The sequence below is a fragment of the Zophobas morio genome, unplaced genomic scaffold, assembly GCF_036711695.1.
Source record: "Zophobas morio isolate AGI-343-1 ecotype UQ-CSIRO unplaced genomic scaffold, CSIRO_AGI_Zmor_V1 ptg000010l, whole genome shotgun sequence".
Taxonomy (NCBI): domain Eukaryota; kingdom Metazoa; phylum Arthropoda; class Insecta; order Coleoptera; family Tenebrionidae; genus Zophobas; species Zophobas morio.
This window is the reverse complement of record NW_026972115.1, coordinates 5,617,798-5,637,683: the sequence shown is the minus strand read 5'-3', so window position 1 is coordinate 5,637,683 and position 19,886 is coordinate 5,617,798. Positions and strand designations below refer to the sequence as shown.

The following is a 19,886-nucleotide window of genomic DNA, read 5'->3' as shown; positions in this document are numbered from 1 at the left end:
TTTTATTGTTGAAAGAAATGAAAATGTCTTCAGAGCGTCTGGTGTTTAACTTTTTAAAAGCTTTAAAGACTCTCAGAATCCCCGGATATTTTATTTTTGAAGTAATTTAAAAATCCTCAGGACCCCTTGGTGTTCTATTTTTGAAAAAATATAGGAAATCCCAAGTACACTGGTTTTTTACTTTAGGAACAAATTAAAGAATCTGGGGGCTCTGGGTGTCTAATTTTTAAAGTAGTTAATTTAGAAGATTCTCAGGGGCGGTTTGCCGTTTTATTTTTGAAGTAATTTAAAGATCCTCAGGGCCTCTTAGTGTTCTATTTTTGAAATAATCTCAAAGAATCTCGGGCTCTCTGGCCTTTTACTTTTGTAATAATTTAAAGAATCTGGGAAACTCTGGGTGTTTAATTTTTAAAGTACTTAATTTAAAGATTCTCAGGGGCGGTTTGCTGTTTTGTTTTTGAAATAATTTAAAGATCCTCAGGGTCTCTTCGTGTTCTATTTTTGAAATAATCCAAAAAATTCTCGGGCTCTCTGGTCTTTTACTTTTGGAATAATTTAAACAATCTAGGAAACTCTGGGTGTTTAATTTTTAAAGTACTTAATTTAAAGATCCTCAGAGGCGGTTTGGTGTTTTAATTTTGAAGTCATTTAAAGATTGTCAGGGTTTCTTGGTCTTCTATTTTTGAAATAATCTAAAGAATCTCAGGAAACCTTGCTATTTTATTTTTGAAAGAATATAGAAAATCCCAGGTTCTGTGGTCTTTTACTTTTGGAACAAATTAAAGAATCTGGGGAGTTCTGAGTGATGTTTCATTTTTAAAATACTTAATTTAAAGAATCTGAGGAGAGCGTCAGTGTTCTATTTTTGAAACTACTTAAAAATCTGAGAGGCTACCTGGGGTTTTATGGTTAAAAAAAAATATCTAAAGGGCGTCTGGTGTTTCATTTTTTAAAAAGCTTGAAAGACTCTCAGGCTTTCCGGGTATTTTATTTTTGAAGTAATTTAAAGATTTTCATGACCTATTATTGTTTTATTTTTGAAAGAAAATAAAGGATTTCAAGCTCTCTGGCTTTTTCCTTTTGAAATAATTTAAAGAATCTCTGGGACTCTGAGTGTTTCATTTTTAAAATATTTAATTTAAAGGTCAGACTTAAAATGTCTCAACGGGTCTCATGGTTAATTTTTGAAGTAACTTAAAGATCCTCACGCCCCTTGGTATTCTATTTTTGAAATAAACTAATGAATATTAAAAGACCGCTTTAAAAATATAAAGAATCTCGGGCTCTTTGGTCTTTTACTTTTGAAAAAACTGGGGGTTCTTAGGTGTTTTATGTTTGAAAGAACTTAAAAAATCTCAAGAACGTTAATTTTTTTTAAAGACTCTCAGGGCCCCTTGGTGTTTTATTTTTTGAAATAGTCTAAAGACTCTTAGAGGATCTTGCTGTTTTATTTTGAAAAAATATAAGGAATTTCGGGCTTTTTGGTCTTTTGCATTTGGAATTATTTAAAAAATCTCAAGGGTCTAGGTGTTCCATTTTTAAAATACTTAATTTAAAACTTATATATTTTGTTTTCGAAAAAATTTGAAAGGAAATTAGGGACACTCGATAATGTTTTTGAGAGAATTTGAATAAATAATAAATTTGATTTAGTGAGTAATGTTATTATTACACTAATAAAATTATCCAAATTAACTAATAATATCACTACAAAATTGTATTAATTATCACTGACCAAAGCCATCACAAATTATTCATTATCAGAATTTTCCCCTCCACTCTCAACGCTGGTAATTCGCCCATCGAAAATCGCTCCACAACCCATTCCGCCACTGCAAACCCATCTCCAACCCATGCCTCAGCACTCACTTACATTTCGGCGGTCGTGATACCATCATTATCGCGAACGCACGGAATTGAGTTATATTAATTCCGGCGGTGGTGGGGGCCAGAATCCCGAACAATATGGACCAACAACTTCCCCAGTTCCCCCAGTCGGGCGTCGTTTTCGTTCCCATTCCCGCGCAGATTAGCGTCGGCTGCGTTCAACTCGCGTCTTCCTCCATTCGCATGCCAGTTGTGTCGCCAAACGTGTGCTGTGCAGTGATTGTGAGCCCCCACAGTGGTCCAGAATGGTCCAGAGTCCAGCGGCACCCCGGAGAAAAGTGAGTGGGATTTTCGCGGAAAGCGCCTTCTCGTATCACGGCGGAATCAAAGAGCGTCGTCGGTAAATATTAGCAAATTTCCGCGAAGAGGGTTCAGGTAGCGGGAGCGCGTCAACGCGTCTTTCTATTTCCGTTATCGAAAGTAAACATCCTTCTCGGTGTTTAATTTACGATTGTGAGGCTGCTTTGGACGGGTCGGATGCAATGATCGGGGCAGGGCCGGAGTCAGGGCGGATTGGGTGGTCCGAGAACGAGAGAGCGGCGCCGGGTTGCTTAGTGGGGTTAGGTTATATCGAGAGGAATCAAGATGTCGGATTTTTTGAGGTTATGTTTGGGTCTACAACTATTACAGTTTGCAACAAAAAAAGGGTTATAACATAGGCCTCAACTTTGTTTTTTGTTTATGGACACCGCGGTTCATCTGCATGTATTGTGTCTGAATAAAGAAAAAAATTAGAAAGCTGTGGTTGTGTCTGTGGGAACCACCAGTTGCACTTATTCAGCTTGTAAAGAATTCATATTTTTTATGTTCAAATTATGCAGATATTTTGACCTTTTTATTTGTAAATATCCAAATTTACTCGGCGTTCTAAATTACAACTTTACAGGTGGGACTGTCACATTTGACAGATTGTTGTTTACACGGCCGATTTGATTTTGAAAGTAAACTCCAGAATTTATTGTTTTAAGTAAGATTGAGCCAACATAGAAAGTTTTATACAAATGGAAAAATTGCATACTAAAAAAAAAACGAATTTTCTCAATATCATAGTTGATAACAATTATTGACATTAGGATATTTGAATATAACGATGATAATAAAAATAAATTAAATGTAATGTCAAGAAATGTACCAATAGTGGAAGGTTTAACAGCTACGTGGACAGTATTTGTAAAGAAAAACCATATTCTCTTTTGCCGCCTTGTTGAAATAAAAATAAAATTTGAACAATATTAACTTAGGCAACACACAATACACTTTTGTTTAAATGTAAATAATTTTTTCCGCTCATAGACCAATATTTTAATAGTTCATGTTTTTGCAATGCTCACCCAGATTGTTATGAAGCGGCAAATTATTTTGTGGTGTCAGTGCCACCTTGATATGACCCTAGTGTAAATTGTTGCTTGATTTGTTCTTCGATTCACCTCATCGATGTTTATTATTTTAGAACTAATCGGCTTAAAACTAAAAATTTTAAATATCCCAAATATTTCCAGTTCATTTTGGTGATTTTGGAAAAATGATACCACTTCTGGAGGTCACAATTAATAAAAGAATTTTGTTTGATAATTTTGAAAGATGTTCTAGAGAAGTCAAAACTTTCATTAAAAAATTTAAATTTTGGCGACGTGGTTTAAAAATCTGCAAAAATTTAGAATATAGATCAGGGCAAATTAACTTGGAGAAACAGTAGATCTTGATGGTCTCAGACCACGATTTTTGAAATATCCACCATCAAAGTCAAATTTTTAAAATTTCATTTTATGACTTTGGAAAAATCGTACAAAATTTCGTCGAAAAGAATTTCTTGACGCCCTAATTAACACAAGAAACTCTTTTGGTAATTTGGGAAGGTGTTCGGAAAAGTCAAAAATTTCATTGAAAAATTGAAAATTTGACAGTCGTCTAAAAATTCATAGATAGATCCGAACGAGGTGACTCGAGAAACATAACACCTTGATGGTCCCACACCACAATTTTTGAAATATTTCGTTTCAAAGTCAAATTTTTGGAATTTTCTTTCGGTTTCAAAGCCAAATTTTTAAAATGCTCCAAAATGAGACTTTTCATTTTGTCGAATTTGGAAAAATGCTAGAAATTTTTGAGGAAATGAAGTCGAAAAGATTTTCTTGACGCCCTAATTAACACAAGAAACTCTTTCGGTAATTTGGGAAGGTGTTTGGGAAAAGTCAAAAATTTCATTGAAAAATTGAAAATTTGGCGAAGTTGTCTAAAAATTTATAGACATTCTAGAATATAGATCAGAACGAGGTGACTCGAGAAACATAACACCTTGATGGTCCCACACCACAATTTTTGAAATATTTCGTTTCAAAGTCAAATTTTTGGAATTTTCTTTCGGTTTCAAAGTCAAATTTTTAAAATGCTCCAAAATGAGACCTTTCATTTTGTCGAATTTGGAAAAATGCTAGAAATTTTCGAGGAAATGAAGTCGAAAAGCAATTCTTGACGCCCTAATTAACACAAGAAACTCTTTTGGTATTTTGGGAAGGTGTTCGGAAAAGTCAAAAATTTCATTGAAAAATTGAAAATTTGACGAAGTTGTCTAAAAATTCATAGACATTCTACAATATAGATCAGAACGAGGTGACTCGAGAAACATAACACCTTTATGGTACCACACCACAATTTTGGAAATATTTCGTTTCAAAGTCAAATTTTTGGAATTTTCTTTCGGTTTTAAAGTCAAATTTTATAATGCTCCAAAATGAGACCCTTGATTTTGTCGACTTTGGAAAATGTTGGAAGTTTTTGAGGAAATAAAGTCGAAAAAAATTTCTTGAAGCCCTAATTAACACAAGAAACTCGTTTGGTAATTTGGGAAGGTGTTCGGGAAAAGTCAAAAATTTCATTGAAAAATTGAAAATTTGACGAAGTTGTCTGAAAATTCATAGACATTCTAGAATATAGATCAGAACGAGGTGGCTCGAGAAACATAACACCTTGATGGTCCCACACCACAATTTTTGAAATATATCGTTTCAAAGTCAAATTTTTGGAATTTTCTTTCGGTTTCAAAGTCAAATTTTTAAAATGCTCCAAAATGAGACCTTTCATTTTGTCGACTTTGGAAAAATGCTAGAAATTTTTGAGGTCCTGAAGTCGACAAGAATTTCTTGAAGCCCTCATTAACACAAGAATTTCTTTTGGTAATTTTGTAAAATGCTGGAGAAAAGTAAAAAAATTCATAAAAGAATGAACTTTCGACCAAGTGTTTAAAAAGCTATAAAAATTCTAGAATATAGATTAGGACGAGTGGTCCCAGATCACAATTTTGAAATATTTCAAAGTCAATTTTTTAAAGTCAAACTTTAACATTCCAAATTGACATTTTTCATTTTGTCAATTTTGGGAAATTCGTAGAAATTTTCAAAGAAATTGAGTTGAAAAGAATTTCTTCAAGCCTCGATTGATATAAGAATCTCTTATAGTAATTTTGGAAAGTATTTTGGAAAAGTCGAAAATTTCATTCAAAAACTGACCTTTTGGTGAAGTGGTCTAAAATCTACACAAATTCTAGAATATAGATCAGGACGAGCTGAGTCGAAAAACAGTCTTGATGGTCCCAGACTAGCATTTTTGGAATATTCGGTTTCAAAAACAAATTTTTGAAAAATTTTGTGTCAACGTCCAATTTTTAAAATATTCTAAAATTACCACATTTCATTTTGTCTGTTTTGATAAAACGGTAGACATTTTCTAAAAAATGAAGTCGAAAAGAATTTCTTGGGGCCTTGATTGAGACAGGAATCTATTTTGGAAATTTTGGAAAATGCTGGAGAAAAGTAAAAAAATTCATAAAAAATTGAATTTTCGACCTAGAAAGCGATAAAAGTTCTACAATAACTAGCTAACTCAAAAAACATAACGTACTTATTGATGGTCCCAGAACACAAATTTTGAAATATTTCAAAGCCAGGTTTTTTTTTAATACTCCCTATCAAAGTCAAACTTTTAAAACATTTCAAATTACTATTTTTCATTTTGTCAATTTTGGGAAAATCGTAGAAATTTTCAAAGAAATTGAGTTGAAAGGAATTTCTTGAGGCCTTGATTGATACAAGAATCTCTTTTAGTAATTTTGGAAAGTATTTTGGAAAAGTCGAAAATTTCATTCAAAAACTGAACTTTTGACGAAGTGGTCTAAAAATTCACAAAATTCTAGAATATAACTCAGGACGAATTGATTCGAAAACGTAACGTCTTACTGGTCCCGAACTAATATTTTAAAAATATCCCAAAAATTAATATACGATTTTGGAAAAATAGTAGGAAGTTTCGAAAAATAAACTACTTAGTGACTGCACACAATATTAAATCTTCTACAAGCTTTCTTTTTTAATTAATGGTTCCTGATATATCGAGCGCAATCTGGTTGAGACAATTTTATCTCGTTAATGTATAGAATTGACTTAATATATCAAAGTGATTTAAAACGACTCAATTATTTCGAGATGTTTTTAAATTTGATAATTCATCATTCCTCACTTTGCTTGAGTGTTATCGGCTAATTATATTATTATTATCAACATCGAATACAGTATCTAAAATGGTTTGTCACCAAGTGCTTACATATCTTGTCGAAATATTAATAATATTGTAGTTTGTGATAATTATTAATGAACACCAACTAGCGGATTCAATTTGGTTCGTCAATAAATTAACATACTTGACGACATTTTTTTCCTTTTCGGATTTCGTATTTCACGTAGTAACGTAACACAAGACCAATTCTGAATGAGACCATAGCGATTGTAACCACACGAATGCTAAAAATACTAAACCACATTTATAACCACATATTTATTTATTACTACGTATAAAAACGTTGTCATAAAAATAAGATCTCCACATTTTTCGGGCTAAACATTATGCATCTGTTTCAGTTTAACTTGGGGTGACGAGATCGACTGAACTTTGCTCTTTCTTGTGATGTATCATCTAAATCTAAAATAAACGCTTTATGAACAGTGACAAGTAAAATGAAAAAGTAAGCAATAGTGGCTTTTTCATAAAACAAATTCGAACAAATGCCGACTTTTCGGTTTTGTGGATGAATTATGATTATTGGCAATTAATGTGTCAATGTGTCGATTCCATTCTAGTCCCGAGAATCTGCTGACTTTTTAAATAGATCGATCGCCGAACCCAAAATAGCCGTGCCCCGTATATACCGCCGCCCGCATAACCGCTCTTTCATACCCAATATACTTTTTCCAGTACAGTCGTGATCGTTGGGGCCCTCGCCCCCCGGCCCGGCCCTGCCGCCCCTGCAGCTGCTCGCCGCCGTCAAGCCGTCGCTCGGGAGGATGCGTAGAAATCCACAAAAAACGCTCACAAAAAAAGCATGTATGCTAAAACATAAACACTTGTTGGAATGTATGACAAGTGTTTCAGAAATATTCCAAGCCGAGCAATTAAGATGCGTGTTATGTCTATCATAAAGGACGAAAACGGCTGGCCGCGTGACGTCACCGGTGGCACTTTTTTCCTTTCTTCCTGGTATAAACGAGCAGCATCCGGCGGTCGTTCGCTTAATTAAAAATTCGCCCGTTTCGGAATGATGGCCGAGACCGGGCCGTTTCCGGCAGAGGGCGAAGGGACGAAACCGCAGATAAGGTCGATAAACAATTGATTGATAACGAAAGTATGTCGTTATCGGGCGAATAAGGAAATGCTGCAGGAAGCGTTTTTGATAAATTTTGTTTTGGACTCGGCGGGGTCGGGGAATTAGCGGTTGTGGGGTTGGGGTTTGGGATAACGATGGAGGGGCACGACGCGACTTGTGGACGATTTCTGAAGTTATTTAAAAATAAGGGAGGAATTATAAGGGAGGGTTTTAAATGTTAATGAGCACTCACTCGCTGAATGGGTAAATACAGATCTGTTACAGGAGCGAAGCCTTTTAAACAAGAACTTAAGTTACGAGGGGAAAAATCGGGAAAATTCTGAAAAAACGACGTTCTTAATTTTCTTTGCGACTTGTGCCCTAAACTCATGATTATTATATTTGACTTGACTACACTGAGAAACTGTATTATAAAAAATCGCTTCATTTTTTGCAGCTTGAAGCCGCTAAAAAGTGCGATAAAACGTAACCACACCAAGCCATTACGAGTATTAAGCACTTAGCAAACACTCGAATTTGAAGAAAATTTAATCCATCAATAGGCGAGGCACCTGCAGCTCGAATTTAATTTTGGACGTAACATTATTAGTCAACATAGATTAAGGCATGTACGAACAATATTGACAAAATTAATCGCATTAAGCTTGTCCGCCGACAAAATAGGCTTTGAAATTAAACCGAGCTTCAGTGTACATGTGTTTTAGAAGGGGCTGCGAACTAGATTTTTAACTAGAAAGTGGTTAAGCGAAAACTTTAATTGATTCATCGAATTGAGTTTAAAAAGAATTTCACGCTTTTATTTGTGAAGCAGTTTAAAGACTCGGAGTTTTGGTTTTGAAGACATTTTAAAGAGTTTCAGAGTCTCTGGTGCTTTGTTTTTGAACTTATTAAAATAATTTCAAGGGTGCCCGATGTTTTATTTTTGAAGAGTTGAAAGAATTTCTGGGGTACCGAGGTTTATTTCTGAACCAGAGTGAATTAATGTTGGAGGCTCTTGGTGTTTTATTTTTGAAAGAGTTTGAAGATTATTAGGAGCCCCAACGTTTTGTTTTCAAAAGAATTTAAAGAATCTCAGGAGTCCCTGATGTTTAATTTCCAAAAGGTTTACAGAATCTCAAGGGTCCCCGACGTTTTATTTTTAAAAGGCTTTAAAGAATGTCAGGGACTTCGAACGTTTTATTTTCAAAAAAGTTTAAAAAATATCAGGGGCTCCCCACGTGTTATTTTTAAGAGTTTAAAGAATCTCAGGGACTTCTAACGTTTTATCTTTAAAAGACAATTTAATGTTCTAAGGAGCTCCCGACGTATTATCTTTAAAGAATAGTTTAACGATTCTCAAGCCCCCCCCCCAAGTTTTATTTTGAAAGGAGTTTAAAGAATCTTAAGAGCTCGTAACGTTTTATTAAAGACAGTTTAAAGAATCTCAGAGATCTCCAAAGTTCTAATTTTGAAGCGGCTTAAAGACGTATGATCTTTAAAAGATAGTTTAAAGAATCTCAAAAGCTCCCGACGCAATATATTTAAAAGAGAAAGTCTCTCAGGGGTTCCCGACGTTTTAGTTTCAAACGAGTTTAAAGAGTCTCAGGGGTTCTTGACGTAGAATCTTTAAAGATAGTTTAAGAATCTTAGGGGCTCCCGACGTTTCATCTGTAAAAGAGAATTTAAAGAGTCTCAGAGGCTTCCGACGTTTTATTTTCAAAAGAGTTTAAAGAAATCTCGGGGATCTCCAATGTTCTAATTTTGAAATGGTTTAAAGAATCTCAGGCTCCCGATATGAGAACGAAATAAAGAGTCTCAGGGGTCTTAGACGTTTTATTTTCAAAAGAGTTTAAAGAATCTTGGTATTCTAAAGGTTTCAGGGGTCTCCAACGGTCTATTTTGAAGAGGTTTAAAGAATCTCAGGAGCTCCCGACGTTTCATCTATAAAAGAGAGTTTAAAAAGTCTCAGGGACTTCAGACGTTTTATTTTCAAAAGAGTTGTAAGAATCTCGATATTCTTTTAAAAATCTCCGGAGTCTCCAACGTTCTATTGTTGAAGGGATTTAAAGAATCTCAGGGGTGTCCAAGGTTTTATTTTTGAAGAGGTTTAAAGAATCTCAGCGACTTCTAAACGTTTTATCTTTAAACAACAATTTAATGATCTCAGCAGCTACCGACGTATTATCTTTAAAGAATAGTTTAACGATTCGCAAGCCCCCCCCCCCATGTTATAAGGGTTTAAAGAATGTCAGGGACTTTCGACGTTTTATTTTGAAAGGAGTTTAAAGAATCTCATGAGCTCCTAACGTTTTATTAAAGACAGTTTAAAGAATCTCAGGGATCCCAAAAGTTTTAATTTTGAAGCGGCTTAAAGACGTATGATCTTTAAAAGATAGTTTAAAGATCCTCAAGAGCTCCCGGCGCATTGTATTTAAAAGATAGTTCTCTCAGAGGCTCCCGTCGTTTTAGTTTCGAACGAGTTTAAAGAATCTTAGGGATTCTCGACGTAGAATCTTTAAAGATAATTGAAGAATCTCAGGGGCTCCCAAAGTTTCATCTGTAAAAGAGAGTATAAAGAGTCTCAGAGCCCCCGGACGTTTTATTTTCAGAAGAGTTTAAAGAAATCTCGGGGATCTCCAATGTTCTAATTTTGAAATGGTTTAAAGAATCTCAGGCTCCCGATATGAGAACGAAATAAAGAGTCTCAGGGGTCTTAGACGTTTTATTTTCAAAAGAGTTTAAAGAATCTTGGTATTCTAGAGGTTTCAGGGGTCTCCAACGGTCTATTTTGAAGAGGTTTAAAGAATCTCAGGAGCTCCCGACGTTTCATGTATAAAAGAGAGTTTAAAAAGTCTCAGGGACTTCAGACGTTTTATTTTCAAAAGAGTTGTAAGAATCTCGATATTCTTTTAAAAATCTCCGGAGTCTCCAACGTTCTATTGTTGAAGGGATTTAAAGAATCTCAGGGGTGTCCAAGGTTTTATTTTTGAAGAGGTTTAAAGAATCTCAGGGACTTCTAAACGTTTTATCTTTAAACGACAATTTAATGATCTCAGCAGCTCCCGACGTATTATCTTTAAAGAATAGTTTAACGATTCCCAAGCCCCCCCCCCATGTTATAAGGGTTTAAAGAATGTCAGGGACTTTCGACGTTTTATTTTGAAAGGAGTTTAAAGAATCTCATGAGCTCCTAACGTTTTAGTAAAGACAGTTTAAAGAATCTCAGGGATCTCAAAAGTTTTAATTTTGAAGCGGCTTAAAGACGTATGATCTTTAAAAGATAGTTTAAAGATCCTCAAGAGCTCCCGGCGCATTGTATTTAAAAGATAGTTCTCTCAGAGGCTCCCGTCGTTTTAGTTTCAAACGAGTTTAAAGAATCTTAGGGGTTCTCGACGTAGAATCTTTAAAGATAATTGAAGAATCTCAGGGGCTCCCAAAGTTTCATCTGTAAAAGAGAGTATAAAGAGTCTCAGAGCCCCCGGACGTTTTATTTTCAGAAGAGTTTAAAGAAATCTCGGGGATCTCCAACGTTCTAATTTTGAAATGGTTTAAAGAATCTCAGGGGCTCCCGATGTTTCATCTTTAAAACAGAGTTACGAAGTGGAGAGAGAGAGAGAACGAAATAAAGAGTCTCAAGGATCTTAGACGTTTTATTTTCAAGAGAGTTTAAAGAATTTTCGTATTCTTGACGTTTCAGTGGTCTCCAACGGTATATTTTGAAGAAGTTTAAAGAATGTCAGGGGCTCCCGACATATTATCTTTAAAAGATAGTTTAAGAATCTCGGAGCTCTCGACGTATTATCTTTAAAAGATATCTTAAGAATCTCAGAGGGTCCCGATGTTTCATATTTAAAAGACAGTTTAAGAATCTTTGGGCTCCTGACGTTTCACTTTAAAAGAGAGTTCAAAGAGTCTCAGGGGTCTCCGAGGCTCTATCGTTGAAGAGGTTTAAAGAATCTCAGGAGCTCCCAACGTATTATCTTTAAAAGATAGTTTAAGAATCTCCGGAGCTCCCGACGTATTATCTTTAAAAGATATCTTAAGAATCTCAGGGGCTTTCGACGTTTCATCTATAAAAGAGAATTTAAAAAGTCTCAGGGACCTCAGACGTTTTATTTTCAAGAGTTGTAAGAATCTCGATATTTTTTTAAAGAATTTCAGGGGTCTCCAACGTTCTATTGTTGAAGGGGTTTAAAGAATCTCAGGGGCTTCCAACATGTCATCTTTAAAAGACAGTCAAAGGAATCTCAGGGGTCTCCAAGGTTTTATTTTTTAAGAGGTTTAAAGAATCTCGAACTCTCGACGTTTCATCTTTAAAATACAGTTTAAAGAATCTCAGGGATCTCCAACGCTCTATTTTTAAAGAGGTTTAAATAATCTCAGAGGCTCCCGACGTATAATCTTTAAAAGATAGTTTAAGAATCTCAGGGGCTCCCAACGTTTCATCTTTAAAAGACAGTGTAAAGAATCTCAGGGGCTCCAGACGTTTCATCTTTAAAAGATAGTTTAAATAATCTCAGGGGTCTCCAACGTTCTATTTTTGAAGAGGTTTAAAGAATCTCAGGGGCTTCCGACGTTTCATCTTTGAAAGACAGTTTAAAGAGTCTCAGGGGGCTCCAACGTTTTGTTATTGAAGAGGTTTAAAGAATCTCAGGGGCTCCCGACGTACTATCTTTAAAATATAGTTTAAGAATCTCAAGGGCTCCCAACGTTTCATCTTTAAAAGACAGTTTAAATAATCTCAGAGGTCTCCAACGTTCTATTGTTGAAGAGGTTTAAAGAATGTCAGGGCCTCCCGACGTATTATCTTTAAAAGATAGTTTAAGAATCTCAAGGGCTCCCAACGTTTCATCTTTAAAAGACAGTTTAAAGAATCTCAGGGGGCTTCAACGTTCTATTGTTGAAGGGGTTTAAAAAATCTCAGGGGTTCCCGACGTTTCATCTTTGAAAGACAGTTTAAAGAGTCTCAGGGGGCTCCAACTTTTTGTTATTGAAGAGGTTTAAAGAGTGTCAGGGGCTCCCGACGTACTATCTTTAAAATATAGTTTAAGAATCTCAAGGGCTCCCAACGTTTCATCTTTAAAAGACAGTTTAAAGAATCTCAGGGGGTTCCAACGTTCTATTGTTGAAGAGGTTTAAAGAATCTCAGGGGCTCCCGACGTATTATCTTTAAAAGATAGTTTAAGAATCTCAAGGGCTCCCAACGTTTCATCTTTAAAAGACAGTTTGAAGAATCTCAGGGGGCTCCAACGTTCTATTGTTGAAGAGGTTTAAAGAATCTCAAGGGCTCCCGACGTTTCATCTTTGAAAGACAGTTTAAAGAGTCTCAGGGGGCTCCAACGTTTTGTTATTGAAAAGGTTTAAAGAATCTCAGGGGCTCCCGACGTACTATCTTTAAAATATAGTTTAAGAATCTCAAGGGCTCCCAACGTTTCATCTTTAAAAGACAGTTTAAATAATCTCAGGTGTCTCCAACGTTCTATTGTTGAAGAGGTTTAAAGAATGTCAGGGCCTCCCGACGTATTATCTTTAAAAGATAGTTTAAGAATCTCAAGCGCTCCCAACGTTTCATCTTTAAAAGACAGTTTAAAGAATCTCAGGGGGCTTCAACGTTCTATTGTTGAAGAGGTTTAAAGAATCTCAGGGGTTCCCGACGTTTCATCTTTGAAAGACAGTTTAAAGAGTCTCAGGGGGCTCCAACTTTTTGTTATTGAAGAGGTTTAAAGAATGTCAGGGGCTCCCGACGTACTATCTTTAAAATATAGTTTAAGAATCTCAAGGGCTCCCAACGTTTCATCTTTAAAAGACAGTTTAAAGAATCTCAGGGGGCTCCAACGTTCTATTGTTGAAGAGGTTTAAAGAATCTCAGGGGCTCCCGACGTATTATCTTTAAAAGATAGTTTAAGAATCTCAAGGGCTCCCAACGTTTCATCTTTAAAAGACAGTTTAAAGAATCTCAGGGGGCTTCAACGTTCTATTGTTGAAGGGGTTTAAAAAATCTCAGGGGTTCCCGACGTTTCATCTTTGAAAGACAGTTTAAAGAGTCTCAGGGGGCTCCAACTTTTTGTTATTGAAGAGGTTTAAAGAGTGTCAGGGGCTCCCGACGTACTATCTTTAAAATATAGTTTAAGAATCTCAAGGGCTCCCAACGTTTCATCTTTAAAAGACAGTTTAAAGAATCTCAGGGGGTTCCAACGTTCTATTGTTGAAGAGGTTTAAAGAATCTCAGGGGCTCCCGACGTATTATCTTTAAAAGATAGTTTAAGAATCTCAAGGGCTCCCAACGTTTCATCTTTAAAAGACAGTTTGAAGAATCTCAGGGGGCTCCAACGTTCTATTGTTGAAGAGGTTTAAAGAATCTCAAGGGCTCCCGACGTTTCATCTTTGAAAGACAGTTTAAAGAGTCTCAGGGGGCTCCAACGTTTTGTTATTGAAAAGGTTTAAAGAATCTCAGGGGCTCCCGACGTACTATCTTTAAAATATAGTTTAAGAATCTCAAGGGCTCCCAACGTTTCATCTTTAAAAGACAGTTTAAATAATCTCAGGTGTCTCCAACGTTCTATTGTTGAAGAGGTTTAAAGAATGTCAGGGCCTCCCGACGTATTATCTTTAAAAGATAGTTTAAGAATCTCAAGCGCTCCCAACGTTTCATCTTTAAAAGACAGTTTAAAGAATCTCAGGGGGCTTCAACGTTCTATTGTTGAAGAGGTTTAAAGAATCTCAGGGGTTCCCGACGTTTCATCTTTGAAAGACAGTTTAAAGAGTCTCAGGGGGCTCCAACTTTTTGTTATTGAAGAGGTTTAAAGAATGTCAGGGGCTCCCGACGTACTATCTTTAAAATATAGTTTAAGAATCTCAAGGGCTCCCAACGTTTCATCTTTAAAAGACAGTTTAAAGAATCTCAGGGGGCTCCAACGTTCTATTGTTGAAGAGGTTTAAAGAATCTCAGGGGCTCCCGACGTATTATCTTTAAAAGATAGTTTAAGAATCTCAAGGGCTCCCAACGTTTCATCTTTAAAAGACAGTTTAAAGAATCTCAGGGGGCTCCAACGTTCTATTGTTGAAGAGGTTTAAAAAATCTCAGGGGCTCCCGACGTTTCATCTTTGAAAGACAGTTTAAATAGTCTCAGGGATCTCAGACGTCTTATTTTCAGAAGTTTAAAGAATCTCAGGAGCTTCAGTTTACATATGTTGTAGAAGGGCCTGCGAACTAGATGATTTTCAACTACCTAGAGAAATTTTGATTGATTCGTCGAATTGATTTCTAAGTAAAAACAGTGTCCACAAGAAATGTATGAAATGCGTTTTTACCCTTTGAGTATTCATACGTGCTAGAGCATAACCGCCCCCGGCGACGTCGCAAGACATTAATCCCCTTCAAATAACAAAACCGAAAATTTCGCCTCCACAAAGCAGCATCGAGGTCAAGGGTCCATCCAGATATCGACATAATCATCGGCAGTATTGTTCGCAGAAGAATGGATTCAAGTGGCACTCGCAGGGCCAGCCCTGTGGCCCTCCGGCTTCGCTCCGAACATGCTAATGAATTATCCTCCGGTCAGGCCCTTTTCCCGACACGTTGAACAAACACCCTAATGAACGGCGCAGTTTACAGGACGGAATCGCAATGAGCACGCCTTCCTTTTCACAATTTCACACATGCTGGCTGCCTAAATCGCGGAAGTTTTAATTATTTGCTGCGGCCGCCGTCCCAGTTGGAACTTTTCGGCGATAACTCACCCAGGAGACGGTACACTCGAATTTTTTTCCACCAGACGAATCGTGTCGAGGAACGAACGTCGGTTTGGCGGATCCAGCCGGAGGAGAATTATGCAAATCCGACTAATCGTGATCGCGTTCTGGCTTTGTGCCGTCTTGCGGAGGGTGTTCGCAATTAATAACGGCCCAACAATATCTAAATACGTTGCTAGAAGCTCACAATCAAACGCATTCCGGGCGAAATTTATTAATTGGAGTGGAGGCAGAGGCATCGGAACGGTGCCGAAGCTCTGTGCCCTGCTCGGAGCGCAACTATGCAGTCTCTGTGTGCTGTATACCGACAACAATGTAATTGTTTCCTTTATTAGAATGAGTTAGCGGGCAAATTGCAACTACCGCTAGTACCAGACATACCAGCGGTCCCAGAATGCGCTCTTCGGGTTAACCTCTGATCGGGTCACTATTCGGTTGCGGATTGCGGAAAGCTTGACCGAGCGGAAGACGCTGGGACAATGGGGTGGAAATGCCGGGAGGGCCTTTTGCTGAATAACTTAAACAACTAATAGAGCTTTGTAGATGGGTTTAGGGTGGAAGTTTTCGTGGTGGTGAATGGCCGCACTGAAAGCACGGGGGCTAGTTTTCAAGGGTTCTACCTGGCCGTGGACACGATAAGCAAAAATAACAGTTAACTTGTATCGATCGATGTTGAATTTGTCGAGCTTGGATATTTATTTACTCTTTTATACAGATTTACAAAAAAAATCCCAACTTGTTTAACTTGGTATTTAGAATTATTGACGAAGTTTATCTAACAAATCTAGCAAATATTAAATATCCTTTTCCTGGTATGTTTTCTTTTAAACTTTAATAAAATTTGCAATCTGTTGTTCCATCTACTGAAAACCGGATGAGACCGCCCCCAATGTCTCCTAGAATTAATTTCAGTGTAACATATTTTTTACTTAGGGTTGATGAACTGGGAATATTGACATGTGGGCAGCAGCTTTTCAAAAATGTTTGAAGTACAGACTAGTCCAATTTATATTTATATAGAAATGGTTGATTCATAAACAGATTACATAAATTTGTCGAAATTTATTGCTGAATCAATTGTTGAAAGAATTTTGAAGATTTACAGGAGCCCCTGGTATTTTGTTTTTGAAGGGATTTATAATTTTGGAGTCCCTGCTGTTTTATTTTCGAAAATATTTTAAAGAATTTTAAGCGTGGGTCGTCCGATTTTTTTAATCAGTTTGAAAGAATTTTTGGGGACCCGTGTTTTATTAAAATAGTTTTAAGAATCTCAGAACATCCCGAACTTTCGATGTTGAAAGTATTTTAAAGAATCTCGCCGATCCCTAATGTTTTATTTTTGAACTAGTTTACAAGAATCTTGAGGATCCCTCGTGAGTTATTCTTTTTAGGCTTAAGGAATCACATAGTCTCTCGAGGTTTTATTTTTGGAAGAATTTTAGAAAATCTGAGGCCCCCAGTTTTTAGTTTTTGCACGAGTTTGAAAGAATTTTGCGGGCTCAGTCATTCTATTTTTGAAAGAGTTTAAAGAATCTCAGGGGATTCCGAAGTTTTGCTTTTGGAGATATTTTAAAGAAGCTCAGGGGTCCTTAGTGTTCTGTTTTTTAACCAGTTTGAAAAAATCGTAGGAACCCTGATGTTTTATTTTTGAAAGAGTTTAATAGAATTTCAGGGGCTCTCGACGTTTCATCTTTAAAAGACAAAATGTTTAAAGAATCTCAGGGCTTCCTGAGCTTTCGTTATTGGGAGCATTTTAAAGAATCTCGTGGCCCACAGTGTTTTGTTTTTGAATTGGTTTCACAGTATCTTAGGGCCCCGGGTGTTTTATTTTTGAAAGAGTAAATGATCTCATAGGTATTTTTGAAAGAGTTTAAAGAATCTCAAGGGCTCTCGATGTTTTGTTTTTGAAAGATTTCAAAGAATCTCAGAGACTCCCGATGTTTCATTTTCAAAATAGTTTAAACAATCTCGAGGACTCCCGATTTTTATTTTTAAAAGGGCTTAAAGAATCTCAGGGGTCTCCTGACGTTTTATTGTAAATTAGATTACAGAATCTCTAGAATTTTCGACGTTTTTTTTTTCAAGAATCTCAGGGCTTTCCAACGTTTTATCTTTAAAAGACAGTTAAAGAATCATAGAGGCCTCCGACGTTTGATCTTCAAAGGACAGTTTAAAGAATCTCAGGAGCTCCCAACGTTATATTTTTGAAAAGGTTTAAAGAATGTCAGGGCCCCCGACGCTTCATCTTTAAAGGACAGTTTAAAGAATCTCAGGGGCCCCCTACGTTATATTTTTGAAACGGTTTAAAGAATCTCAGGGGCTCCCGACGTTTCATCTTTAAAGGATAATTTTAAAAAATGTCAAGGGCTCCCGACGTTTCATCTTCAAATGACAGTTTAAAGAATCTCAGAGGCCTCAAACGTTATATTTTTGAAGCGGTTTAAAGAATCTCATGGGCTCCTGACGTATTATCTTTAAAGGATAGTTTAAGAATCTCAGGGGTCTCCAACGTTCTATTTTTGAAGAGGTTTAAAATATCTCAGGGGCTCCAGATGTTTCACCTTTAAAAGACAGTTTAAAGAATCTCAGGGGTCTCCAACGTTCCATTTTTGAAGAGGCTTAAAGAATCTCAGGGGTCTCCAACGTTCTGTTTTTGAAGAGGTTTAAAGAATCTCAGGGGCTCCTGACGTTTCATCTTTAAAGGACAGTTTAAAGAATCTCAGGGACCCCAACGTTATAGTTTTGAAGCGGTTTAAAGAATCTCAGGGGTCCCCAACGTTAAATTTTTGAAAAGGTTTAAAGAGTCTCAGGGGCTCCTGACGTTTCATTTTTAAAGGAGAGTTTAAAGAATCTCAAGGGCTCCCGACGTTTCATCTTCAAAGAACAGTTTAAAGAATCTCAGGGCCCTCCAACCTTACATTTTTGAAGCGGTTTCAAGAATCTCGGGGGCTCCCGACGATTCATCTTTAAAGGACAGTTTAAAAAATTCCAGGGACCCCCAACGTTATATTTTTGAAGCGGTTTAAAGAATCTCAGGAGTCCCCAACGTTAAATTTTTGAAAAGGTTTAAAGAGTCTCAGGGGCTTCTGACATTTCATTTTTAAAGGACAGTTTAAAGAATCTCAAGGGCTCCCGACGTTTCATCTTCAAAGGACAGTTTAAAGAATCTCAAGGCCCTCTAACGTTGTATTTTTGAAGCGGTTTAAAGAATCTCAGGGGCTCCCGACGTTTCATCTTTAAAGGACAGTTTTAAAAAATCTCAAGGGCTCCCGACGTTTCATCTTCAGATGACAGTTTAAAGAATCTTAGAGGCCTCAAACGTTATATTTTTGAAGCGGTTTCAAGAATCTCAGGGGCTCCCGACGTTTCATCTTTAAAGGACAGTTTTAAAAAATCTTAAGGGCTCCCGACGTTTCATCTTTAAAGGACAGTATAAAGAATTGCAAGGACCCCCAACGTTATATTTTTGAAGCGGTTTAAAGAATCTCAGGGGTCCCCAACGTTAAATTTTTGAAAAGGTTTAAAGAGCATCAGGGGCTTCTGACGTTTCATCTTCAAAGGACAGTTTAAAGAATCTCAGGGCCCTCCAACGTTAAATTTTTGAAAAGATTTAAAGAGCATCAGGGGCTTCTGACGTTTCATCTTTGAAGGACAGTTTTAAAAAATCTCAAGGGCTCCCGACGTTTCATCTTCAGATGACAGTTTAAAGAATCTCAGAGGCCTCAAACGTTATATTTTTGAAGCGGTTTAAAGAATCTCAGGGGCTCCCGACGTTTCATCTTTAAAGGACAGTTTTAAAAAATCTCAAGGGCTCCCGACGCGACGTTTCATCTTCAGATGACAGTTTAAAGAATCTCAGAGGCCTCAAACGTTATATTTTTGAAGCGGTTTCAAGAATCTCAGGGGCTCCCGACGTTTCATCTTTAAAGGACAGTTTAAAGAATTCCAGGGACCCCCAGCGTTATATTTTTGAAGCGGTTTAAAGAATCTCAGGGGTCCCCAACGTTAAATTTTTGAAAAGGTTTAAAGAGTCTCAGGGGCTCCTGACGTTTCATTTTTAAAGGACAGTTTAAAGAATCTCAAGGGCTCCCGACGTTTCATCTTCAAAGGACAGTTTAAATAATATCAGGGCCCTTCAACATTATATTTTTGAAGCGGTTTTAAGAATCTCGGGGGTTCCTGACGTTTCATCTTTAAAGGACAGTTTAAAGAATCTCAGGGACCCCCAAGGTTATATTTTTGAAGCGGTTTAAAGAATCTCAGGGGTCCCCAACGTTAAATTTTTCAAAAGGTTTAAACAGTCTCAGGGGCTCCGAACGTTTCATTTTTAAAAGACAGTTTAAAGAATCTCAAGGGCTCCCAACGTTTCATCTTCAAAGGACAGTTTAAAGAATCTCAGGGCCCTTCAACGTTATATTTTTGAAGCGGTTTCAAGAATCTCGGGGGCTCCTCACGTTTCATCTTTAAAGGACAGTTTTAAAGAATCTCAAGGGCTCCCGACGTTTCATCTTCAAAGGGCAGTTTAAAGAATCTCAGGGGTCCGCAACGGTATATTTTTGAAAAGGATTAATGAATCTCAGGGTCTCCCGACGGTTCGTCGTTAAAGGACAGTTTA

The 19,886-nt window shown here is 36.8% G+C and overlaps 1 protein-coding gene across 3 annotated transcripts in view; it reads left to right on the top strand.

Moving 5' to 3' along the window:
- LOC135126003 (uncharacterized) overlaps positions 1-19,886 on the top strand; it is a 196,615-nt gene that overhangs the window by 48,714 nt on the left and 128,015 nt on the right. The window contains exon 1 of one of the 3 annotated variants that reach the window (XM_064051791.1): positions 1,859-2,165. The exons of 1 other annotated variant lie outside the window; for it this stretch is intronic. In XM_064051791.1, the coding sequence (XP_063907861.1) occupies positions 1,966-2,165 (200 nt within the window). In that variant the 5' untranslated portion in view covers positions 1,859-1,965. Of the gene's footprint in view, positions 1-1,858; positions 2,166-19,886 lie in introns of those variants that run through there. One more of the 3 variants, XM_064051790.1, reaches the window with a different exon arrangement.